Source organism: Lissotriton helveticus, chromosome 12 (assembly GCF_964261635.1).
Source record: "Lissotriton helveticus chromosome 12, aLisHel1.1, whole genome shotgun sequence".
NCBI lineage: Eukaryota > Metazoa > Chordata > Amphibia > Caudata > Salamandridae > Lissotriton > Lissotriton helveticus.
The window spans coordinates 24,412,298-24,439,444 of NC_136073.1; the positions used below are offsets into that span (position 1 = coordinate 24,412,298).

The following is a 27,147-nucleotide window of genomic DNA, read 5'->3' on the forward strand; positions in this document are numbered from 1 at the left end:
TCCATCCTCGCAATTACAACCAATCACAGGAAGCAGCCCATTTCATTAGGCAGTTTCTTTTCCAGTCCCCTTGTGAATGGTCAATTTTCATAGCAACCTGTTAGTACTTGGGTCGCATCATAAATTACATCCCTGTTCACACACCAATCTAGTGAAATGTATGCATCCCAGGTTGGTGAATGCGAATCAAATGCAAGGCTCTTATTTCCCATGACAGCCATGTCTCTCCTGATCTGGAGAGCAAAGTGCTATTTGATAAAAGCCATAATGGATTGAAGATAAATCATATGACCCCATTTCACAAGGCACAACAATTCCCAGTCATAGGAATTTGTCAACAACATGGTGCATTCTGGTAGTTGTTGTCTTGGCTCATTTCAACTGCACCAGTTGACGAATGCAGCTTAAAACAAAGATTTCTAATAGGTAAGCCCAGGACTGAAACACTGTCACTGTTGACATGGCGTTAGCTGATAACCTTACTGAAGGTTTCATCCAGGAAAAGGGTTGCCACCTGGTTGTTTTTTTTTACTCGCCTAGCCATTATTTTTTAACTCCAGGCTGGTAAAATATTGAGATAAGCAGTGAAATCTGGTGCTTTTACCCATCTGAAACATAAACCTAAAATAGCAAACACATGATTAAATCTTTTAGAAAGTATTTTTACAGCTGTCTTCATGGTTTCAGAATGTTTATTAGAGCAAACAGAGGAATCAATATTATCTTAATAAATAATCCAAATGATTTTACACAAATCATTTTTCACCTGCTACCGCTTGCCTGTTCCAGAATAGCAAAATGTAATTAAATGGCCGGTATTTTTTTCTAAGAAAGATGGCTACCCTACTCAGGAAAATACACAGTTTATAAATTAACGGTATTTCAACTTATAGAGCGTCAACCTTTCAGCCCAAAGGCTAAAACGTTACTTCAGTTTACTGTTGGAGATCACTGCAAGACATCAGCTGAGATCATTAAAAAAATGATTTATAAGATAGCTACTGTTTGTGTGGCTGTTGTCTCTAACTGTAGGCTCAAGTTGTCTGTCCAAAGGTGCCTTTTTCTGCACGTGTGGTCTGAAAAAGATAAGACTGTGTACCGCTGTGCTTTATATGGGCCAATTCTGTTGATACTAAGTACACTCAATTCTTTAAATTGAAAGAGAGAGTATCTGCACTTTTCAGCTCTGCTGCAATTCATTTCGATGGGACAGTAGTGGTACTTCATGGGCGCAGACAGGTGTACTGAATTGTAAGTACAACATACATGCCAATAGACCGATTCATGCGGGATAATCCGAATTTTTAAAGCAAAAAATGACTTCGTTTTGGCTGTCTCCCGCCTGCAATTGCCTCTACTTCAATAGAAGTAAAAGGGGGAAATACATTCTCCTGATTATTTTATTACACTCTCTTTCTTTCCTCTTCTAAAATGTTGCAATGTATGCACCAGCACTTCTGTATGTCAACTTCATGCACTGACACAGAGATGAACTACTTCACAAGTGGAGAGCTGACAAGAGGACAAGGTACATTTAGCATCAGTAAAGCAATCATATGGGTACTATGGTTATGAGTATTATGCACATAAAATAGCACATGCGAAGGGTTGTAAACTAAAGCGCCGCCTTTGGTTGCAGCAAAGTCCTAAAGGACATAAATATAAGCGTTGGCAGACAAGAACGACTGCTGTAGGCAGAAGTTCGCACTATCAGAGAAAACCCTTAAGAATGCCCATTTCAAGATGGCCGCCGGACTCTGGCGGAGGCTGCCGGGAAAGATAACCGACGTGACCTGCCTGGACCTCCGCTGTTCTGGCGCCCATCTTAGAATGGGAAAGGGTCGTGTGAACAACAGCAAGAAGGCGTGGATTTTGCCTCGAACGGAGCCACAACGTAAGACTAAAACATAAACCTAAGCTAACACGCTACTATTTACCGAATAAAAAGTCTAAATAACTAAAAAATACTGGTGATTGAAAAGCATCTATCTGCTAAACAGTTCTCATTGTTTAACTGACGCATTACTACATAGAATTACGTAACTTATCAAAATAATACAAATAACGAGCACTCGAGGACCTTTGTGGTCTTGTTACTGAATTCTCGCAGTATTTTCACAGACACGGCTCCGTTCCAAGATGGCGGTGGCGCTGGCTCCCTCCGCGCGTGAGTGACGTGCATCAGGCTGTCAGTGCTGGTAGCAGCTCCTGCTCCCATCAGTGGACACTGTATCCAGTGCACAGTATCAGCCTTTATCCCAGCTTCCCGGAGCAGCCATGGAGGAGCAAGAGATGCAGCTGAAAGTGAAGAGAGGTGAGGGGGCAAGAAGCAGGGACAAATAAAGACACGTAGGAGGCGAGCAGTAAACCCAGGCAGGGCGGGTACTTAAAAACATAAGAGGAGGCAGTAAACTAGTTTGCCTGGAGTAAGGACATCAGGCCTAAATAGAAGGGCAGAAAATCAGAGAAAGTGATTGTAAATATAGCACACCTGTCTTTCCAGATGCTGGCTCGTGGGTGAGGGGGTGGCATTCCAATATGTAAGAGGGTGATCCCGATAAGTGAATGGAGGATAAAACCGTTATGGGTGTAGCAGTTTTACGTAGTTAATCAAAAAGAGACTAGCTCGAAATAGGTAAAGATAACAAAAATTAAATTTAATTTTTAGTTCAAGGACTCAAGTATGCTTTGTCACGGGTTAGTGGCACCTGGTAGGTGTGCTCATGAAGCCCTCACCCACCAACCTAGTTGGTGGCATGCTTCATCATCGGGCCCACCCAGTGACACCTAGCGTGTCCCGGGTGTGCTTCGACGCCTGATTACAGCGGAGCAGGTATGTCGCTTAGTGTGCGGTGAAGAGTGTTATGGAAAGTGAGTTTAAAACGGCTTGGCGGGGATCCCAGTGCCCGGGGGCAAATTATACTTTAATAGCTGGGTCACCGTCAGCGGTTAAAAATAAGGCTGTTGGATGTTAGAGGCGGGTTACGACCTCCCACATCCTGGGATATGTCAACATGTTTCAGCCAGTGCCTTATGACTAAGCTGGCTTTCTTCAGGACGGATAAAATACGTGTGTGTGATTAAAACTAGTGGGTGTATATTTCAGACTATGTGTATACACGCCCTAAAGTGTTTTTCTATGTGTGAGAGGGGGATTCCCATCTCAAAACACCTGTACATATAACATATAAACAAGGACAAAACATACAAGGAGAAAATAGAGTCACTTGACTGTATAGCAATGTATACATCTGGTTGCCGACTTTATAGCGTTGTTGGTGCTGGCTATAAGCGGCTATAGTGTAATGGTATTGGTGATACCATTATTGCGGGGTTCCCACTGGATTTCGAAGGTGAAGTGGCTAAAACACGGTATGTACATAAATAGTGCATAGTGCTAGAAAAGGAAAACACAAGAATTCTTTCTTACGCTAGTTTTAGAAATGTGCTACTTCAAGGTTGAGAAGTGGCAAGGATTGACCCGGTGGGGTAAAAAACAAGGGTTTTGCCACTTAGATTAAGAGGAAACCTGTGGGAGAGAAAAGCGCTTACCAGTGATGAGGATGGTCGATCATGATACTCACAGAATTGTTGGCCAGAGCCTGCTTTGGACCTGTAGTGCCTCCTTCGCAGAACCGGTGAGTAATGGCCATAGTGGTGGAGGTTTTATACTGTTGTTGATTGTATGATTGTTATCACCTGCATAGTAGGGGAAAGGGTAGAGAGACTCGATCTGCCGAGTCATCGCGCTCGCGAGCGCTCAGGTGTGCGAGGAGCAGTGGTGGGGCTTCGCGCATGAGTGGTACAATGCGCTAGCATCGCGCATGCGCGGAAAAGTGTTATCTCTGCGCATGTGCGCCTCATTGAGCGTGCGTGCGCTATTTATTCGCGCATGCGCGATCACAATTATCTAATGTGTGCCGCATTCGCGCATATGTAGGGAGGTGGCTAAGGCATTCGCAAGTGTCTAAGTATCTAATGAGTGCCGCCTTGGTACATATCATGATATGTTCAGACATTGGTGGCACAGAGTCAGGGCCCTAGATTAAGGTGGGATTTGTAACAACAGTATTTTGAGGGGAACCATACAAGTGGTTTCTAGTTGGGTCAGGAAGTTGGCAACACGGTCCAAAGGTCACGTATATGCCAGGGAGTTCCAGGGGATGGCATCGTTAAGGCCATTGGTAGCTGTTGAAAGGCGATATATCCATCGCTGTTCTTTGCCCAGGAGCTTCTTGTCATTCTCAATGGTACTTTCGGGGATTTGCTCAATCACTGTCCAGTTTAAGTCATTGGGTGTGTGGCAGTGGGTGATGAAGTGGTTAGTTAGTTTGCTCACATTCTTCTTGCATCTTATGGTACTTCGATGCTCAGTGATTCTGGTTTTGATTTTGCGTGTGGTCATCCCCACGTAACGGAGGCCACACGTGCAGGTTAGAAGGTATATTACATTGCGTGAGTTGCAATTGGTGTGGTTGAGCTGGGTCCAGATTTTATTGGGCTCATGGTTCAGGGTTTTGGTGTGTGAGGTCAGGTGACATACACTGCAGTCGTTGCAGGGGTAGTGTCCGATGACTTTGGGCAGTCCCCACGCATTCAGAACGGTGTTCGTAGGTTGTTTGGGCGGTGGTCTGGGTCGGGTGCTCACCAGTTGGTCCTTGAGGTTCTTGTTCCTCTTGTAGGCAAATCTTGGTGTGTCCCATTTCCTATGGCCAGAGTTGATTATCCTCCAATGTTTTTTAATGATTTTCGCTACTTCGTTTGACGCCGTATTGTAGGTGGTGACACAAGTGATTGGTTGTTCCTGATCCTCCTTTACGTGGGTCTCGAGAAGGGCATCACGGTTCTGATTTCTCGCCCTTTTCTGGGTTTTACGGACGATGGTTTTGGGATAGCCACGGTTTTCTAGTTTTGTGGCCAGATCGGCTGATTGTGATTTGTAGTCACTCACGTTGGTGCAGTTTCTCCGGATTCTTAGGAACTGGCCAAACGGTAAGTTTTCCTTGAGAGGACGGGGGTGGAAGCTTGTGAAATGAAGCAAAGCATTCCTTGCGCTTGGTTTGTAGTATGTTGTCGTGATCAGGGTCCCATCTTTTGCTCTGATGTCCAAATCCAGGAAGGGCAGTAGTTCATTGCTAGCTGTCCCTGTAAAATTCAGATATTGATCCCTGGTGTTGAGCCAGATCATGAATCTGTCAAGGTCAATCTGTGAAGCCTGCCAAATAACCAGGATATCATCAATGTACCTGTGCCATTTCAGGATATGATGGTTGAACGGGTTAGTGGCCGCAGCGATGTTGGTGCTTTCAAAGTGGTGTACATACAATCCTGCCACGCTGGGGGCAAAAACGCTGCCCATGGACGTTCCATTCGTTTGTAAATAGAAGTTGCCTTCGTATTCGAAATAGTTTCGTTTAAGGGCCAGGGTGGCACACGCCAGTATGAAATCCCTAGGGGTGTGGTAGGGCCAGGGGGATGCCATTAGGACGTCGTGAAGAACTTTCAAAGTGGCGTCCTGTGGGAGACTGGTGTATAGGCTCTCCACATCTAACCCCACCAGGAGTTGCGTGTCAGGGTTGAAGTCCATTTTGTCTATGACCTGTAACAAATGTTTGGTGTCTTTTATGTACGTGGGTGTTTTTTGCACCAAGGGGTTTAAGAAAAAGTCACAGTATCGTGACAATGGTTCCAAAAGGGAGTTTATGCCTGACACGATGGGTCTGCCAGGAGGGGGAATTTTTCCCTTATGTACCTTGGGTACTGTGTAAAAGTACGGGGTCCTCGTGTGTTCAGGACATAGGTATTCGGCTTCCTGTTTGGAAATGTGTTCTGCATCCGCTGCCCTCTTGACAAGTTCATGGATAGTTGTCCGTAGTTCTTCGTATGGGTCCTGTTCCAATCTGCGATAGTTCCTATTATCGCTTAAGAGTCTGCGACATTCGGTGTCATAATCTTTCTTGTCCTGTAGGACAATGCCTCCCCCCTTGTCTGCAGGTTTAATGACAAGTGTGGGGTTGTTTTGTAGGCGCTGTATTGTTTGTCTGTCTTCCCAGGACAGGTTGTTGAAATGGTTGGTTGGGTTCAGATTCTCAATGTCATGGTACACAGCTTGTTCGAACGTTGTGATCTCGGGAGGGATGGTGGAGGGAGGAGGGACAAATGTAGATTTGGTTCTAAGACCGGTGACGTTGGGGTTTTGGTGAGGTTGTTCGTTTTCTGGGGTTGGTTTTTCAAAGAAGGACTTCAATTTGAGCTTTCTAAAAAACTGTGCCAATTCAACATGTAATTGGAATTTGTCGAGTCTGGTGGTCGGCACGAACGACAGTCCCTTCTCTAGGACAGACTGTTCTCTGTGGGACAATGGGGTGCTGGATAGGTTGAATACCAGCGATGGTCGGTTGGTATGGTTTAGGGTTTGCTCGGTCCTGGGGTTGCTTCCTTCGCCTTCTGGCGTGTGTTCGAGCTCACTGGGTTCTCTTCCCCGGCCCACTGGACCTGTGTGTGTTGTTGGTTTGGTCTTCGTCGGCCCGAGCTCTTCGGCCCTGTCCTAAAAAAGGAATGTGTGGGCCCTGGTTGCCCGCAAATAGAGGCATTGGTCCCGGGGGGTACATGGGAGGGAAGCCATAGTAGGGATTCTGCATGTGACCCAGGTTTGGTGGAAAACCAAAGAAATTGCCCTGTTGTCCTCCTTGCCAATTGTTTGGCCAGTGTTGTCCTCTTCTTCCTCTACCTCCTCCTCCTCGTTTTTGTGAGCCGTTGCTTGAATTGCTGGAAACGGAGCTGTCATCACCAGAAGAGTTTGACATCTTAGTGTTGTTGGTTTGTGGTGTGTAGTCCTCTTCTGAGTAAGGGTACACTTTGGCGTAATTAAATTTCTTCAAGTCTTTATCAAATTTTTTGATTTTCGCTTGAGTTAGGTACTCTTTATACTCATTAATGTCTCTGTTTTGGTCATCCAATTTTTTCTTAAACGCAGTGATGGTAGCTTTGAAGTGGCTTTCTGTGGTCTGGATTTCGATCATGATGGCATCAGATAGTCGTTTTGAGGTTTTTATGATTAGTATCATCCAGTCCCTGGTGCAATGCCAGGCGATCTGGGCCCAGTCCTTCCTGAAGGTTGGGTTATCAAGGAATATTCTGGGTGCGTTGGTTACTAGAAGTCCCCTCGGAGCTGTGTTGGTTCTAAGGTACTGGGCCAGGATTGTCCCATGCAGGATGGTCCGTATTCTGTTGCGTTTTCTCTCTGTTAAGGTCTCCCAGTCATTGGTTTGTGCGATGGTGTTAGCGATGCTGAAGTCCACTTGGAAGGACGGGTCAGATAATATATCCGTCACGTCACTTTCAGAAAAGGTTAGGCCATGGTTTTCGGCCATGGTTGAGTATATACTCTCACAGCTGCGCGCTGCCAATATATTCGTGTATCAAGAGAGAGAGAGAGGACCAGAAAGCTAGTCCATATCCCCCGGTTTATATGTAGTTAATCAAAAAGAGACTAGCTCAAAATAGGTAAAGATAACAAAAATTAAATTTAATTTTTAGTTCAAGGACTCAAGTATGCTTTGTCACGGGTTAGTGGCACCTGGTAGGTGTGCTCATGAAGCCCTCACCCACCAACCTAGTTGGTGGCATGCTTCATCATCGGGCCCACCCAGTGACACCTAGCGTGTCCCGGGTGTGCTTCGACGCCTGATTACAGCGGAGCAGGTATGTCGCTGAGTGTGCGGTGAAGAGTGTTATGGAAAGTGAGTTTAAAACGGCTTGGCGGGGATCCCAGTCAAGCCGTTTGATGAAGCATGCCACCAACTAGGTTGGTGGGTGAGGGCTTCATGAGCACACCTACCAGGTGCCACTAACCCGTGACAAAGCATACTAGAGTCCTTGAACTAAAAATTAAATTTAATTTTTGTTATCTTTACCTATTTCGAGCAAGTCTCTTTTTGATTAACTACATATAAACCGGGGGATATGGACTAGCTTTCTGGTCCTCTCTCTCTCTCTTGATACACGAATGTAGCAGTTTTACATCATTAGTGCAGGTTTATATCATTATTCGGTATCATTGAAAAGAGGGTGACAAACTCCAGATGAGGCTTGATTGGACTATATTATATGCTCAAGTACTCTGGGCAGTGGGAGCAGAGAAAAGAGAGGTAAACCTAGTAGTAGAGCAGCAGCTGACCTTAACAAGCATTGGCATGCCCAATAGGTCTCGCCTTTGGGACCTATTCGCTTTGGAAATTGCTTTCGGTCATTTGTTCCGGACAGGCGCTAAAGAAATTTACTCGCCATCTCGCTCAATGCAAATTTCCCTGGTCGGGTCTGCCAGGCGAGGCATGGCAGACCTGGGAGGGTACAGTGGGATGATGGACAGCGAAAAAACTCCCTGCAAGGCAAGACCATTTAAAAAAAATGTTTTGCCTACTAAATGCAAATCAGCCAAACATGGTTTGCCCTTGGCTTTTAGTTATGCCTTCAAGCATCTGAGGCCCTGAAGGCACAGAGATCTCTGTCAGGCATATCTCTAAAAGTGACAGGTGTTTCTATACCAGTGCTGGATGCCAGCGTGCCCGTCGACCAGGCAGGCAGGCAGGTTGCCTGGCACTTGAAATGAACCCACTAGACTCTAAATGTGCCATTGTCAATCATTCAAACTACACAACTTTCAGCCCTTCCTACAGACTGGGATGCTAGTCTGAGTGGGATTGTTTTCTTTTGATCAGTCACATCAAGGAAGACATCTATTAAGATTAATTTGTTGTCTGTGTGATGGGAAGGGGGAGTGAGAAGAAATACTGTTAGTCAACTGTTTGACAGCTCTTCTCCTTTTGGGGAGGGGAAGGGGGTGAAAAGTGGAGAGTAACATTAGAATTAAAGTGGAAAACATCTCTCTGTGTATGCAAGGGACATATCGAGTGTTTTTGAAGCCATTCAAACATCTGTTGATAGTGCCAAACATCACTTATTTTTTACTGTTGTAGAGCAGATCTGTGAACGAGTAATGTGAGCAGACTAACACTCTCTACCTATCCGTTTGAGAAACGGCTTTAACTGTTTCCATGTTCACTTGTCCTCATTCGGACCTTGGAAACGGCTGATCTGGTCTGTAATCCTCCCCATTAACCCCCCCCACACACACACACACACACACACACACCTACACACAATCCTGTTCTATGTATAGCATTTCTAGTTTGAGAAACTCCCGCTGACATTAAAATGTTTTCTGTAAAGCACCCTGCTGCTCCTTCGAATTAGGTTCATGTTAATATCGAATATGTAACATTAAACCAAATAACACTTAGAGCACAAACATTCAGGCAAACCCACAAGACTACAGCAGGTGTATTAAACCACTGAGCTATCACACTGACAATGGCAACTGTGAGCTTCGGGTTGCACACACACATCACTGCAGCAGGCGCTCAACCTCCTGATTTATACTATTGGAATTAGAGGCTGTAACCTGAAGATGGCAGTTTGTGTTACATGTCCTCAACTCACAAATCTATTTAGAGCCAGTGATACTGCAGTTATTGTCGTAAAACACAAGGAGACGGCAAAGACACAGTTCCTGAATCTTACTCGCTAGCATAAAGTCCTGCTGCCTATTAGGGTGTCCGTGTAGGGAGGAAATACGTGGACATTGGGTGTGATTTACAAAAACGATTAAATCTGCACTCTTAGTAATATGCCTACGGACGGAGGCAGATTTACTACCTTTTGTAACTTTCAGCCTCTCCCAGTGGTGTGCCTGGACACCGGAGCTAGTGACAGCTTTACACACAGTCTGCCAGGAACCAGAGGTTACTCATGAACATTGTACCCCATTGTGGAGTGCATTACAGAGCTCCCAGAGGTTTCCAAGCCCACGTGTGAGTAGCTGATCCAGTACAGGTTTTCTGTTTTGCATTCTGGGTCTTGTAGTCTTGTTAATTGAAGCATAAATTCAGGAAATGAGTCAGAGACCACAAAGCAAAGGACGTACACTGGATGACTTGCTCACACACGCCTCTCAGCTCACCTTCCCTGGGGCCTTGCACCCACCAGCATCCCTTCCTCATCTGCCTTGCTGATGGGTGCCACTGACTCCAATAACTTGCTCTGTACATAGCATGTCACAGGAAGTAAAACAGATGTACTGCTACTTTAGGGAAGGTGTGGGAATGCTTCCCAAAGGTTCATGTCATGTAGCCATATCTGAATCCTGCAGTTTTACAGCTGGAAGCTGAGGGTAACAGACAGAGACATGGTCAGAATTAACACCACTCTTCTACATTTGACGTAGTCCCTGCTTAATTTGAGGCGGTGGTTGCAGGTGAGCCCACTGACACTCATCTATGGGGACCAGGACATTTTTTTTCCCATCAGACTTTGACCCCAAGGGAGAAAGAAACAAAGAAAAGGAACAAGGAAGAGAAAAACACAAAATCAGTGGCAAAGGAGAAATCAGGAGTCTGCAAGAGTGAGCTAGAGGGCAGGGAGGGGCTGATGCTGGGTCAGAGTGTCACGAGGTGGAATCATCACTAAACCGCCTTCGTGTTTGATTGACATCCTGACCTTCAGTAGCGCCGGCCGTGGGCTGCACAGCCACGGCACGTGTGCTTTTACAAATTAAACACCCAACACACCTTGTAATCCGTGTATACTAGCCACCAAGGTTCTAAATATGAGGGTGAAAAGAGAAGATCGACAGGTAAAATAGGGTCATTCTTAGTTAAAAATAGTTTGAGGGACTCCCTCTAGCATTAAGAGCCTCACCCATCAAGCTGCTACACAAGGTAGAGTTACGCGGTTGCTCGTGGACTTGTGTAATTGGAGAGTTCTGCAATTATGGAGGAGTAAATGCTGTCACTTCCGGCACGAGACATCCATAGTAGATATGACATAGCAGTAAACCCAGCCATTTAGGGTGCGAAAAGGCTTGTAAATCGGCCCCTTTGTGTTTGTGCAGTTCCAGAGAATTCTTTTTTTGTTTAGAAAGGTATCTGGCATCCTGCTGAAGATGCCTCGAGGAAAGAGTGATGTTAAATTAAAGAAAAAAACTATCAATAAAACACAGAAATGCTAGTAACAAGGAGCATGGATAACAAGCACGAAACACCAGCATGTATTGTGAACTAACCTGGTACAAGTCTCTGCGGGATGCTCAACATCGCATGTCATTGCTAAGTAAACAAGAACTGCGACACCTCTCCTATGCGCGCGCGCGCGATTCAGCAAAAAAACGCAGCCGGGAAAGTTAAAGCTACTGCGCTAATTACACAAGGAATGTCAGGAATGCAGCTGGCACCCGGCTGCGCTGCTGCTCGCTCTCGAGCTCCCTAGGCCAGGGGAGTTAACGTTTTTCGAGAGAAGGCATCACATGCAACCGCCTTTGGCCAATTGCGAGATTTCAATTTCTGAAAGCCACATGCAATGGCCAATCACTTTTCATCTTTTCAGCAAACTTGTGCGTGTGGTTTTTTTTAGCCACACACACGAGTGTGCTGAAAATCTGAAGTGATTCCAGGAGGTCATTTTCTAGTGCAGCGCATGCTCGCTGCGCTGGGCTCGACCTAAAAAGCTGCAGTGAATCCTAAAGAGGGGCGGTATATGAAAGTCTTTGTCGATTCAATTCTGTTTTTATTCGATCTCAACACAAAGATCATTAAAAATACACACTAAAAGTAATCCCATAGTTTAAAAAGGAAACGTATACAAAGTACATAAACATACTAAAACACTAGTCTTTGTCAGTACACCAAGGAGGATGGGTAGTACTTCCCAAAAACAAACAACTAGCCAAAAGAGGCAGCTGTAAATAACAAGGCACCCAGTGCCCAAAAAGGTGTGTCTGAGTTTAGGGCAGGCCCAAAGACGGCTCAAGAAGAGATAAGGGAAGCATAAGTTGGCAGGGCCAGGAGATGAAGTAGGAGTGGGAAATTAATTAAAAAAGTGAAGGAAAAAGGTGTGGCAGCAGTAGAAGATGAGAGATGAAAAAGAGGATGAATTGTATTGGAAAGGGGACTGAAGTTGGTTTGGCACAAACGACGGGATGCCATAACTGTTCATGTCCAGCATGAACATTGCTCTTGCTCTCGTTTCAGACCTTCCCAAATCTACAGGGCTCGAAAAATCAAAAAAATGGTGCTAGTCCTGCAGGACTAGTACCTTAAAAAATGTCCTCGACCTAACTGCAACCTACTTGACCTCCGTCTCTGAAAGCGGAGCAAATGTGACAAGATAACAAGATTTAAAGGCTTCTTTATTGCTCATTAACTTTGTGAGCAATAAAAATGCCTTTAAATCTTATTTAGTCACATTTGCTCCGTTTTCACATATGGAGGACAAAAGTTGGTTTCTTTTCCTACTCGCCAGAAAGGGCGAGTAGGACCTAAAACCAGCTCGACCGTGTTAAATTTAGCTCGACTATGCAAGTGGTCGAGTGGAATTTTCGAGCCCTGATCTACCTCTACTATTCTTAGTGCAGTCTTCCGATAAGTTGCCGGGTTTTCCACAAATACCAATAATGTGACAACCCCCATCTTTAAAGATTTTCATTATCTCTCTTTTGAGACCAGAACTAATTTCAAACTAAGCCACATCACTTGCATTTTACCATGCATGCAGCTCTCAAATTCACAAGTTCCAGGTGTGACAGCCCTTTCAGTCCAGGTTCTTTCTTTGCATCCTGAATTTCGTATTCTTTTTTCAGCCCAATGCAAAGTCAGGACTACAGGCCACAGGATGTAAAGAAAGAAAACATGTATTAGATGAGCTAGAACAGGGAAACCCTAAGATCACTGAAACTCTGAACCTGCCCAGCATGCTGGAAGATCCGCAGCAAAACATTCCCTGTGTTCTAAACCATCATCTCTGAAGTATGAAAGCTTCAAACCAGTGCTATCCAGTTGCATCCTTTCAAAACTGGAATTATCATACTTTGATCCTCTGTATCTACCCCCCACTCTTCTCTTACAGAGAAACCTAAAACCTGCCCTCTCCTGCCATGTTCTCAATTGTTCATACTTGCTTCAATGCTAAAGCAACACAGTTGAGATCACTGCCTAAGTTTTGGGTTTGTAGCTCTATAAAAAATGTAATTAAGTATTAAAAATAAGGAAAAGGTGGAATAAAAAGACTCCTCGAATACAGTCATACCTTTCACAAAGAGTGGAAGACTCGGAGTACTCGTGATCTTTATGTGTTATAAAGTTTTATATTTATTTTTTCGTATCATTGTAAAACGTAGCAGCCATAGCATACGGATCTAAACGACAGTGCAACCTCTGAAAATAGCTTACTTTGTTAAAAATTAAGTGCCAGGGCTCTAGTCAGCAGCCCACATCCGCTTGCACTCCCCATTGCCGCTGTCAATCACAGTAACAGCATTACTAATAAGTTACACTCCTACAAGTGTTACAATTCTGACAATTTCAGGACCCCAAAGTAAAACGAATGGCTTTGGCAGCAGGCATTAGTCATTCTTAATGTACATTGAATTAATAAACAACCGTTGTTGTGCTCATCTCTAAATTAAACAAACAGTGCCACCACGTGGCAGACTGTCCTATGTACTAGGGCTGACAATTGAGTGCTGGTGCCGAGCACCGGAAACCACCCGTTCAAATTAAGCAAACAGTCACTATCACCCCTGTCCTTAGAGCATCCCAGTTTAATTGAGGGGGTGGACATTGGTGTTTGCTGGGTTGACTGAATTTCATCGATGAGCACAGGAGCCTGCAAGTTTCTGCTAAGGGGTGATAAGCTGGCGGGTTGGAGGCAGGGGATGCAGTTATTAATTTTATAGTTGTAGAGCACTTGGAATGTCAGTAGTGGTTTTAAAGACTGGTTGAAAGGATTAGCAGAATCTAAGAAATATATGAGTAGAATATTTAACCCTTTCTGATGCCTGTAGATACAGATGCACACAATAACTCTATCATCTCTCTGGGGAGCTGAACCTGACACCTCTGAACCCTCTCACTCCTGGCCTCATTGCCTCTCACACATTAATATAGTGTCACATGTGTGAATCACGTTATTTTTGTAAAAAACTTTTTTTACTTTTTGTCTACAATCAGATTCGAGGGTCATTTAAACTGAATATTTTCATTCAGTGAAACACTTGAATAAGGGATATATTTTGCTTTCCTGGCGTCTTTTTTTGCCACATGATGTAATATAGAATTTGAAGCATGAAATAGAATGAAAATAATACTAGATGGTAACCAACAGGCAAACGGGCGCTCAGCAATTTATAGGGAAACAATCTTTTTTAGAATAGCTCAACACTCCAGGTGCTACTAAGGGGGAAGGTGTGGTTACCATACAACACCCACCTCGATTCACCAAAGTGAATTCAAAACATACACCGTTCTCCCCGAGCACTCAATTATATATTCATACTGTCTGTCAACATTAAATTCAAAATGAACAAAATAATCAAGATGACACAGTCACAGAAATCCAAGGTCCATATATTGGTCCAGTATGCCAGACCTTCTTGTTCACAACAGATTTATTTCTTCAATTCACATCCAAAAAACGCAGCCTATGAAATAGAATAAATTTGAGGTGGAGGTTTGTTCTCTCTTTTAATAGGTGATTTAACTAACCAAGCCATCGCATGGCATTGGAACGTGACCAGCCACAGATCACTGCTGCAAACACTCAGCCCCTGAGCTATCTGCTTGAGCTTGGAGCATGTAACCTGCAAGTGACAAAGGCCTCTATTCAGCCTTCAGCGTGGGCACCGCTTCCCTCCGAGCCTAATCCCTGCCCAGACCTAAATCCTTCCAAGGACATTGGCAGAAATGAGCTTCGAGTACGGGGGCTGCCAATGCGGGATGTGAGACTGGCGAGTATAGTGCAAGTGTTGGCTTGTGGAGACTGCACCTGGCACAGGCCCTCGTGCATGCACCACGGCGTGGGCGTGGATCAAATCTGGTGGGTCCCAACACGATAGTGACCCCATTAAATGCCTTCGCTAAGAAGAGCAGGCACCCCAAACTAATGGAAACCCTTGGGCATTTCCCTTACTAATTTTCCTACCCCCATCTTATTTTCTTAGCTCTCATTCACGTCATACTCGCGCCTCTACATTTGAACATTTGTCTTTATGTCAACCAAATAAATCATGTGTGTTGTTATAGTATTGGTGGCAGGCCTGTATGGCCAAAAGGTTGCGCCTGCCCCGTGCAGCACAATCCATGTGCTCGTCGCCATGATGGAGGAGAAGTAGATGTCAAGGTTATTGTTCAGAGGCCCACCTGCTTCTCTTGCAGGAAGAAGTCCTGGCTCTTTTCAGAAAGGGTGCAATAGAGGTGGTTCCGGAGCAGGAAAGGGGTCAGGGATGCTACTCCCGGTATTTCCTGATCCCCAAGAAGGATGGCATCTATGCGAACTATGCGAACCCACCGTAAAATGGAGATACTTTCTGTGCGACTTCAGGATCGGAATGTGAAAATCAGAAGATCTTGATGCAGAATCCAAATGAGAGAACTGTCCAAAAAGTAGGTCCTGTACTCTCCTGTGAAGTGAAACAGTACGGCTCACTCCTCTTCGATTAAATGGCTTGGCCTGTTGTTCAGAACTAAATGGAAGAGTGTTTCTCCTTCCCAGGTGTCTTAGAGGTAATTTAACTAGTCTCATCTAGCCAAATGATTGAGCTTGTTCAGTTTGTCCCTCCCCAAGCAGATTAATGACAAAGGTTCATCATGTTGCCCAAGTGCTAATAAGAAATCCAGTTCCCGCCCCTTATTGCCACGTAGTGAGGCTACTCATTGATTATATTTATATTCGGCATATTACAGGCGAGGGTCTTTCCAATTGGGACGTGAAACAGGATGGTCCATCTATGTGACAAGGAACAAAGTTGGACATAGCAACAGTATGAGTGGGATGTGGTACAAATCATGTTGTCATACAACCACTGGCTTTGCAGTTTCTATGCCTCAATTAATTCTCTCTTTACTCTTATGATTTATCTCTACCTGAGCTGTTGCTGCTAGTGTGGTGGACTTTTTTTCCCTAATCTATCGTTCTTGTAACTGTTACTGATTGATGGTTTTCTTGGTAGAGTTTTCAGAACGCACTTTGCTTCATACCTCTGTCTTCGAATTTAGTTACAGATAAGTTCACGGAAAGCATGTACGTGTTGGCAAACGAACCATCGGTTGCTTTGTATCGCCTTCAGGAGCATGTCCGCCGATCCCTCCCAGAGCTGGCACAGCACAAGGTAAGTGCACTTTGGTACCCGTGTGTTACATCTTGGATTTAGGTCGACTGCTTCTGTCTATGGATAACCAGATTGATGAAAACATAGTATAGAATCTTGATTGACTAAAGCATGGACAGGGTTCTTGATTGCACAATGTTTTTCGTTGACCGAGACGCAATCATAGATTTTAATTGACCACATTTTAATTTTGCTTAACTAGAGGTCATGTTGACACATAAAGGGTACCTGATCACCACAGCAAGATACATGGGGCCCTGTTTTAGAGGGTAGATATAAAGTTCCCCCTTCATTTATGTGTTCAAGTAGTAAAGACATTTTATAATCCAGTGTATTTCTGATCTCTTGTCTCGCTGCAGGCCGATATGCAGAGCTGGGAGGAGCAGACCCAGGGAGCGATCTACTCGGTGGAGTACGCCTGCAGGTACAACTAATGGCATGGAAGGAATTTATTTGCATGGTCCTTTGTTTTTTATGTCTTGCCTACAGAGACCATCAAATAGGCTTTTTGTGGACCACACCAAAACCTACAGTGGGTGTATAGCCAGATCTCTGCTTACAATTGGTTGGGTTTCTTGTCAGTATAAATTGCTTGCTTCTTATTTGATGGCGTTCTTTCCTCTACTCGTGTTTGCCCCTACCTTGGGTCATAGTTTCCCTACCATCCTATTGGTTTGGATGACTTGCATCTTTCCACTCTTCACTTTCAGGGAACTGCTGTGTTTTCTTTTTCATTTAGATTCAGTCCTCCACGACAGTGCATATGTTGTCTTGTTCTGTCCCTGCTTCTCCTCTCAAATGACCAATCCCACGAAATCCATATTGCTCCCTCCTCCCGCCCCAGCTCGTCCATTGCTTACCTCAACTCGGCTAGTTAATTTTCTTTCGTTTGTTTGATTTCTCTTCTCCCCTACCTCAAACTCCATTGTTGCTCCCCGCCTACTCCCGGTTGCTACACTTCTCCCTCCACCTGCTCCTGTGTTGCTCTCTCCTCCTTAAACCCCATGACACACACCCGTAAAAAAAGGGGGGTGGGGTTGGGGTTTCAATTCTTTGGGAGAGCCCTACAGCTGCCATTTGCTGTCAGCCTACATAGTTTAAAAAAACAAAATTATAGCTGCGTCATCCCATTTATGAGCACGTGCATGCTGGGTTGTCACCAAGTGCTTTTTTATTTTTGCTGTTTCACAGCCTCAGCAACCAGCTCTGGAAAAGCCAATAGGTTGAAAAGGCAAGCCAGATTGTATATTTTTTTATTTTTAAACAATGGTGTTACTTTCTTTTTGTACTAGTTGTATTCATTGATAATATTGCTTAGATTTTGTATTGTTGTTCAACATTTCTTTCACAATGGGCTTGCTGTGAAAACCGCCTCTCCCCCTCCCCAAATAGCTCACGCAGATAATAAAACTCACTTGCTGGTATGACACTTGTATTACAACATATTCAATTGCTTCAAATGGCTTTCATTTTGGCCCAGGCATTGCCCCTAATGTCATGTAGCTGTGTTTCTTGTAGGCCTCTGTTGCTCTGCACCTCACTCCTGAATTAAAGTGTTTGTTAACTGCACTGTTGAAATATTATCAAACAGTTTTGATGGGAAGGCTATATATTTTTTTAAAGCGGAGGTGAGATGGTAACTTGGGGGAGTGGAGAAGCACATGAATGAGCGAGAGGAAAGCAGACCGCAGTAGGGATGTGGGGGAGGATCATATGAGGGAGACAGAAAGGAAACCTATGCGATCTCGTAGGCTGCTTAGACAAAAAGGAAAAAGTAGCGCCTGAAAAAAAAGCAGTGGGAGGACAATAATGGGTGCATGCTCCAGGGGCGGAACAAACAGACACAGAGGCAGGAAAACCCACAGAGCTAGCAAATAAGAGGCAAGCAAATGAGAGTGACAACGATGCCAGCCAATGGTAAGCAATGAGCAGGCTTTATGCTTCCAATGTTACCTGCAGACCGCGCATGCAGTGTCTTAGACAAGTCCTAAAAAGAAGGACGGATGCAAAGGTAAACTGATATGGAGAAAGCAGGAGGCCATTTACGATGTGTAAGAGGTAACCGTGAAGACTGGTGGGATAATTAGCAGTTATCTTCCATCAGATTCCACCCCTCCAAATTAGGACGCGTTTCACATTTAAGAGAACTTTTGTATCCCCTTATGTCATCGAAGAAAGCTCCCCGTTTCCTTCTGATACATTAAAAAAAAACCTGCAAGGCCCTGCATATTGGGTGTTGCCACCCCCCCCCCCCCAAAAAAAAAATTAAAATGATATTACGTTGTGTTAATTTATTTATTGAACACACTTTTACTGATGTTTCATGGAGCCCAAATGAACTGCCAATATGACATTCATTTCTCAATTATATTCGTATAGGTTTGGACCACAGGGTCACGTCCTTTCCAATACCACAAAAAATATGCCAAATTCCCCATTCTTGCTGACTGAATGACAGGTTGCTAAATCTGTGTCAGGTGAGCTGACCTCACTTCTGTCAGGCAGGGACTTGCTTTCCTAAAGTCCGGGGTCTTGGGGTGATAGATTTAAATACAGTTGATTTACACACAATTATTAGTGCTTTGATCAGGACTCACTTTTTGACCATGAGCCAATGTTGAGAGCACTTACTGCGGAAACATAGGGCCTCATTTATATGTTGGCTGTATGTATTCTTTGTCGCAACAGTGTATACTTACCGCCAGCATTAAGGTCCACCCACCCGATTTTAAATGTGGGCAGAAAATCGGTTTGGCTATGGCGGCGACTATTCTGTCAGTACCAAAGCCAAACCTCTCCGACAGTCCGTCCGAGAAATGGCTACATGTTTGCCTGCCCAATCAGGATGGGGGACATATAAGCCTTTTTAGGTCGAGTCTGGGCAGCGCATGCACTCTGGTATGGACTTGAAGCTCTGCCCACTCTCCGCCCATCTTTTCAATTGGCTCCTGTTGCTGTCGTTTCCAAATGGTTGCTTCTGATTTGTTACCAGGCTTGTCACTCCCTCCTCGTCTGCATTTGTAACCACCCTTGAGGACTGGACCTTTTACCTTGTCCTTCACTTATTAGCTCTTCTTAGAACTCTTTGCTCACTTTATCTAAAGAGAACTGGTGGGACGCTAGCTTCAGTAATGGCATCCGCTTTTTAATTTTTTTTATTTATTTGCAGAGCAACCATAAATGGGGCTAAAATATTTTCAGTCTGATGTAAACAGGAAAAAAGGCCCATTCTAGCAGGGAGCCACTTTAAAACCAGACAAATTGCACTAATGCAGGCAGTCTCACAAATGACAAAACATTCTTGGCAACGAGACTGGAAGAAACCGCGAAACTTTCAAGCCTTTAAGGGCTATCGCCAGCAACAATCTCGCAACGTGGTGAATTACTGCCTGCTGCTTTATTTTTTTTATTATGCGGGTCGGATCGGCATATGGCGCAGCTGCTTATTTTCCCATGTGTAAACTTACATTTGATATGTGACAATTAGTTATCTTTTTTTTTTTATTGCTATACGGCGGCCCACCGTTATTTGCGTTTCTGCTGGGGTCATTAGAAATACTCCTCACGTTTCACAATTTGCTTCCCGACCATTTTTAAGTCATTGTAGGTGTAAAAAATTCACAAATACGTAATTTTTAAGCCATTGTAGGTGTCGCTAGAGCAGTAGAACGTGATCTGCATCTAAAACCCGTGACTCCCCCTTTTAATTGTTGAATCAACGTGATTGTGATATTTTAAAAAGCAGGCCTATGTTATTGATTATAACATGGTTGCTTTAAAATTGAATTTCAGCTGGTGCGTCAAAGATCACCTATATGTTGATAAGCATCTAACCGGTTTTGAACATGGAGCTAAAGGGTTGTTTGTTTTAGAATATCTTTGAAGTTGTAGGAGAGGATGTGGCCTAACGGCTAGAGCGGTCGTCTTCGATGCCTGGGAACCAGCTTTGAGTCTCGGCAGGGATGCTAGACGTCCTTTGATTCGGGGCCTAAAAAAGAAAAAAAAAAGCATTTGCAATGCAATAGGTCTCGCATTACTGAAAGTTTGAGCTATTGGCGTTGCATTATTATTTGCAGCGCCAATAGCTCAAACTTTCAGGAATGTGAGACCTATTGCATTGCAAATGCTTGTTTTACTTCCTGTCACAGCGGAGGGACAGTAAAAACCAAATAATGCTCCCCCTGACACAAGAGATGACTCCAGTGGGTAAGGGCAACATTACTTGTTTTATTTTCGGAAAGAAAATTCTGTTTCAGGTTTTATTTTTAAAAAAAAGCAAAGACTAATGTTTGGTGCAGGGTTGCATCATGCTAAGTTGGAAGCTCAGCCTTTAGGCTTTGTGAATGTTGCATGCTATGGGAACCGTAAGGGTCTGCAGAGGGACGGCAGAGCTGCAGGCAGAGAGGGTGCAGAGTGTTGGGTGGGTGGGCATGATGGAGCACTTGAGCTGCAGGGGCACATAGAGGGGAGACATGGGGTGAGGCGGCTGCAGGCGGTCAGGGGCAAGAAAAGGCTACAAAGAGGGGCGGCAGGAAGGCGGGCAAACAAGGTTTGTAGAGGGGTAAACGAACACACGTGGATGGCTATGAGGGACACGGCAGTACAAGGGGGCTGCAGAGCGAACAAAGGAACCCACGGGGGCTGTAGGGAGACGGTGGCCTAAAAATGCCTGCAAGGGACACAAAATGGAGGTAGTCAGGAGAGCACAGAGAGGATGCAGTGGAGAAAGAGGCAGTTCAGGGGGATGGGGCACAAAGAGAAGTTGTAGTGGTGCCTAGCACACCTAGAGGGGATGTAGGGGAAAGGCATGGCAGCGCGGAGGGCATCCGGTGTGAGGAAGGGTGCCACATAGAGGGGCTGCAAGAAGACCGGGTATACGGGGAGTGGAGCTCACTAATGGGCTGCTGGGCCAGGGGGCACAAAGAGGGCGTGTAGGGGAGGCACAGAGGGGCAGCAGAATCCTTAATTTCCTAGGAGACTGGGTACAAAGTGAGGTGGAAGGAAGAAGCAGAACAGCACTCAGAGGGGCGGTTGGCAGTCATGGCGTGTATTATGGCTGAAGGGAGGAGGAGAAGCCCACCGAAGGGAGCTGAGATGGAGCAGAGTGGTGCGGCTCACTGGTGAGAGGCGGCAGACCCGGGAGCAGAGGATGGCCCGGGACCAGGGTTCAATTCCCAACGCGGCAGGGTCTTGGACCAGGGTCTACGGACTCGATAATTCTCGCCTCGGTGCCTACTCTAACCAGGGATCACACTCGGCTACTCTGGGCATTAGCTTGCCTCATCTCCACAACGGCCCCCCACAGACGCCGGGGATGCCTGGTTTCACCTTGGAGATACCCAGTAGGGACCATCTCACAGGGAAAGCCAGGACGGGTTCCGCAGCGGTCTACAGTGCAGAGATACTCCTTCGGGAGTTGATTCTAGCGCTTTAGAAACCCACAATCAATCAATCAGAGCAGCAAACATTGGCTGCAGGTAGGGTGGGGTGCAGAGGTGCTGCAGAGTGTCTGGGAGCACAAAGAGGGTATGTAGAGTAGGTGATGGACACACACAGGAGCTGCAAGTGGGGTGTAGGCCGATGCAGGGCAGATATAACCGCACGCAGAGCGACTGCACAGACGAGGACTGGTGACGCAGAAGTCTGCTTCTGACTGAGGGGCTGCAGGAGTGAGGCCATGGCAGCAGCGAGAGCCCGCTGCACAGGGTGGGAGAGACGGCGAATAATCAGTGGTAGGGCCGGATGGCCCGTAGACTGACTTCAAGGAGGTGGGAGCACATACACCTGCACACCCACATCATATCCCAAGACACCCACCATCATAAGTTTTATACAACCAACATCATACGCCAGCACACCCACCATCATAAGTAAACACAAGCAACATCATGCACCAAGTCACCCATCATCATAGGTAAACCCAAGGACCCCCAGGGCAACTCCACACAACCAATCACATGCACTAACAAATCCCACCTCACGCATCAAAACAAAAGTCCAGCACAGAGCTAACCTTAGGCCAAAGGCTGGGAGCAGCGCCAAATAGGTGCATGTTAGGTGCATACAGTACACCTTAAAAAACCAGAAAAAACCTAGTTAAAGGTTAGTTATGGTTCTGAGACACAAAGAACAAAAACAGTGAAATTCAAGTTATGGTAGGCAACGCACAACATTTTGGCAAGCACGCTCATTAGACCACTTGGCCAGTGACATAGGAAGAAGAAGCTGCCTACGAAGAGCAAAACATTGTGAATTGTGCTGTGCGTTGCAAGCCACAAACGTCATTTCGTAGGTTTTTTTGGTTTGGGTTGCTGAACCATAACTAACTGTTAACTGTGTTTCAGTATAAGCACATAAATATATATATTTATTCATTTAGAGGCTATAAGCAGATGCACAGAGCGCAACATGCTGTTTGTAACCTTTTTTGAGCCTGAGGAAGGGTAATGACGAAAGTGAGGCGAAACGTCGATTGAGTTGTCATGCCCCTTCCATGCCTCGGAGAAGTTCTAGCGTATGATTCTGGTTCCGAAGATGCAGCTCTACTGTGGCATTAACATGGAATTTGACCTTTGCACTGTAATAATACATGTTGGAAGCTTTTTTTAATAATACACTTGTTCAAAATAACATGTTTAATTACGCCACGATTATTTTCACTGTTATGGCACTTGGGGTGAAATCATTTGCAATAGAAAGCCTTTAAGAGAGGAAGAGAAGCTGTTTTTAGACTTCTTGGGTCAGTGGCAGGATAAAGTAACTCAGGTCTCTGATGCTGAAGGTTAGAGAGAAAATGTGTACTACTTTTGTTCTCTCTGTGATGCTCGTCGCATCTGACTCAGACTCTTTCTTCGTTGCAGCGCCATCCGCAGCATGACCTACAGCGGCGCGTACTTCAGGAGCATCGAGGGTCTACTCAAGCAAGCCATAAGCCTCAAGGACCGTATGGGCTCGACACCCGGCCACAGGTAGACCACGTGGAACTCACCTGTCGCCTGTTAGAGCGGAGGCCTTGATTATGGCAGACTGCATATAAATTCCTGTTACCTCATGAATGTGCAATGCACAATGAAAGGCTTGCCTAAAATGCACAGTGGTGACGTGCTCTGAGAAGGGAGTGTGAAGATCTGAAGAACAAACAAGTTCTTTATCATCTGTTAATGCGCAGTAACAAAAACCATCCCTTTTGTATGTGGATATTCCCAGTGTTTTTACCTCGATCGGGGTCTGGTTCAAACGTCCCTGTGCTGTCATGCTGTTGCAAGCTTTTTATATTTTTCATTTCCATGGAATATGCGCTTACTGTCTGGTCGCTTAACAAAAGGCATTGAACAACAGAGAGAGAACAGTGCGCAGCTGGCCCACACAGTGGGAGTAACTGTTTGCAAGTGTAGGTAACATGTTCAACGTTCAGCATGAGTAATAAACAGTAAGGTCTTGGTAGACCGCAGTCCGTTCTGCTACACTTCATAAAAGTGCCATTTCTGCACAACGCGACCTGGTCTTCGGCTCTTGGGTGACCGTGTTGACCACGAGGGTAGGTTTTATCCTAGCTTAGCTCACTGAAGTGTATAAAGCTGTATAACTGTATTTGTCACGGTTTACTTTGAATTGCTAACTCAGGCGCCTGTTGATTTTATGACTTTAACCAATAAACCTGGGGATTTGAGTCCGTTTCTAAAGCTGTTGATGTGTGGCTGACCGACTGTGAACATAGAGCCGAGAAGCCCAGGACAGCTTTGCTTGCATTACACAATTTGGTTTGTAAACTTGATGACCACCTACTTATCATTTTTCCACACTCCATCTGGCGGGGCTCCCCGGCGGCCTGGCATCCGGCGTGCTGGGTCCAGAGGCCTGGCTATCTTTAGTGAAGCCGGTGCAGTGGCACTGGGGGCTGAGGACACTGGGAGCCCACTGCACCCCAGTAATGTCTGTCTTTTATTTCCCAACCAGAATATTGGGGGAGCCCATTTTCCTTAGGGCATTATCGTCTCTGGCACGCTTGCTCTACCGCAGACTAGAGGTTCTGTGGTCAGTGGGCCCTCCTGCAGGTTGTCCTCGCTCTATTGCTTTTTTTCTTTCCATATATTTCCTCAGATACCCACTGCCTCTTCTCGTCTGTGACTCCCCTAGCCACCTTTCGCCTCTGCATAGGCTGTTCATGGCGGGTCCTGCATACCGAAACCACCCTTCTTGGCAGGAGTGTTTTTTATTTCTGTCCTTGTAGCTGCTGTACTTCTTTCCACTCCACAGGTAGACCCATGGCCACCTAGGACAAGCCAATGCAGAGATTTTAAGACAGGGGCCCATTGAATAAGATTTGAGGGTGCTTGACCAAAACCCCGGTGCACGTTTACATTCAGACTGTTATGAATGGCCAGGAGTGAGACTGTGATCTAAGGCTGCAAGAACTGAGATTCACGTCAAATGACTCAGACTGTGCACCAAAGTTTGGGACTTGCTATTATCAATTAGCCCAAAGCATTGGGTTCAAACCCAATGGTAGAAGCTATAACTGTTCCCCTCTGGTGTCCGTGGTGCTCCTCGTCTCCCTCTCTCTAGGTCCCTGGTGCCTCCTTAGCGGTCTCTCTGTCACTGGCACCTGTCTCTCGTGTCCAGTTTCCTGTCTCACTGTCACTGTCACCTACCTCCCTCTGTCCCAGGTTAATGGCTTCTAAAACTTCTGGATTCTAAGAAGCTTGTTTACTCTACCACATTACTGCATTCTAAGAAACCTGGTTCCTGAACTCGAAGAAACCTGGTTCCTGCACTCGAAGAAACCTGGTTCCTGCATTCTTAGAAACCAAAATATTGAGCTCAAATAAACATGTTCACTGCACTCTAAGAAACCTGATTACTGCATTGCATGAAAACTGGTAACTCGATCTTAAGAAAACGGATTACTGCATTCTAAGAAACCTGGTTGTTGGAACATTTAAAAAACACAATATCTGCATTCGAAGAAACATGGTTACTGTCCCAGATTACTGCATTCTAGGAAGCCTGGCTCCTGTGCTCTTCGAAACCGGATTCCTGCGCGCTAAGAAACTGGGCTCCTCCGCTCTATGAAACCAAATTACTGAGCTCAACGAAACAGGTTTCCTGCATTTTGAGAAACATGATTACTGTGTTCTAAGAAACCTTGTTACTTCACTATAGAAACCTCAATTTAAATACTTAGAACCCCGGTTACTGAACTCTTAAGTAACCCAGTGCTGCATTGTAAGAAAGCTGATTACTGCATTTTAAGAACCCTGGCCGGTGTGCCTTAGAAACTTGGTAACTGCATTCCAAGAAGCCTAATTACTAAATAAAATTTTAAAAACGGTTTACTGCATTCTAAAAAAACACGATTAGTGTGTTATAAGACATCTTGTTTCTTCGCTTAAAGAACCCTAATTATTTCATTCTAAAACGCCTGGTTACTGTATTCTTAGAAACCCGGTTACTGCACTCTAAGAAACCTGGCGCTGCATTGTAGGAAAGCGGATTCCTGCATTCTAAGTACCCTGGCTGATGCACTCTAAGAAACCTGGTAACTGCATTCCAAGAAAACTAATTACTAAATAATTTTTTTTTTAAAGTTTATTGCATTCTAAAAAAACACATGATTTGTGTGTTCTAAGAAATCTTGTTCTTTCGCTTTAAGAACACTAATTATTGCATTCTAGGAAACCCGGTTACTGCACTCTAAGAAACCTGATGCTGCATTGTAGGAAAGCTGATTACTGCATTGTAAGAAACCTGGTATTGCATACCAAGAATCCTAATTACTGTATTCAGAGAAAGTTGGTTACTGCATTCTAAGAAACATCTTTATTGCGTTCTAAGAAACTTTGTTATTTCACTCTAAGAACCCCAATTATTGCATTCTTAGAACCCCGGTTACTGGAAGAAACCTAGTATTGCATACTAAGATAGCGGATAACTGCTTTCTGAGAAACTTGGTACCTACATTCTAAGAAGCCTGGTTAATGCGTTCCAAGAACCTACATTTCTGAATTCAAAGAAAGCTATTTACTGCATTCTAAGAAACATGATTAGAGTGTTCTAAGAAACCTTGTTACTTCACTCTAAGAACCGCAATTACTGAATTCTAAGAACCATGGCTACTGCAGTCTAAGAAACTTGGTAACTGCATTCTGACAAGCCTGGTTAATGCTTTCCTAGAAACCAAATGACTGAATTCAGAGAAAGCTGTTTACTGCATTCTAAGAAACCTGATTATTGCTTTCTAAGAAACCTGGTGACTTTACTCTAAGAAATCCGATTACGCATTCATAGAAGCCTGATATTGCATTCCAAGAAACCCCATTACTGCACTCCTAGAAATTTAACTACAGAGTTCAAATAAAGCTGTTTACTGCATTCCAAGAAAACAAATGACTGAGTTCAAAGAAAGGTAAGAAACCTGATTATTGTATTCAATGAAACCCGGCACTGCTTTTTTAAGAAGCCTGATTACTGCATTCTAAGAAACCTGGTACTGCATTTTAAGAAACTTGGTAACCGCATTTTATGAAACCCGATTACTGCATTCTATGAAACTGGGTTACTGCATGTTAAGAAACAAATTACTAAGTTCTAGAAAGCGGTTTACAGAATTCTGAGAATCCTGGTCAGCGTGTTGTAAGAAACATGATTAGGTCGTTCTAAGAAACCTGGTTACTGTACCAGATTACTGCTTAATAAGAAACTTGGTATCTACACTCTAGGAAACCAAATTACTAAACTCAAAGAAACATGTTTATTGCATTTTAAGAAACCTGATTACTGCATGCTCAAACCCAGATTATTGCATTCTGAGACACCTGGTTACTGCATTGTAAGAAAGTTGATTACTGCATTGTAAGTAACCTGGTTTCCGCATTCTAAGAAACCTAATTACTGAGTTCAAAGAAAGCTGTTTAATGCATTCTAAGAAA

General features: G+C 44.6%; 1 protein-coding gene across 1 annotated transcript; it reads left to right on the forward strand.

Moving 5' to 3' along the window:
• The first annotated feature begins 2,185 nt into the window (after positions 1-2,185).
• LOC144799905 (BLOC-1-related complex subunit 8-like) lies at positions 2,186-23,888 on the forward strand. Its single transcript, XM_078671519.1, has 4 exons — positions 2,186-2,314; positions 16,107-16,219; positions 16,579-16,643; positions 23,080-23,888. Exons 1-4 carry the CDS (start codon positions 2,278-2,280, stop codon positions 23,189-23,191), a joined length of 327 nt encoding a protein of 108 aa, XP_078527645.1. The 5' UTR covers positions 2,186-2,277; the 3' UTR covers positions 23,192-23,888.
• The last annotated feature ends 3,259 nt before the right edge of the window (positions 23,889-27,147 follow it).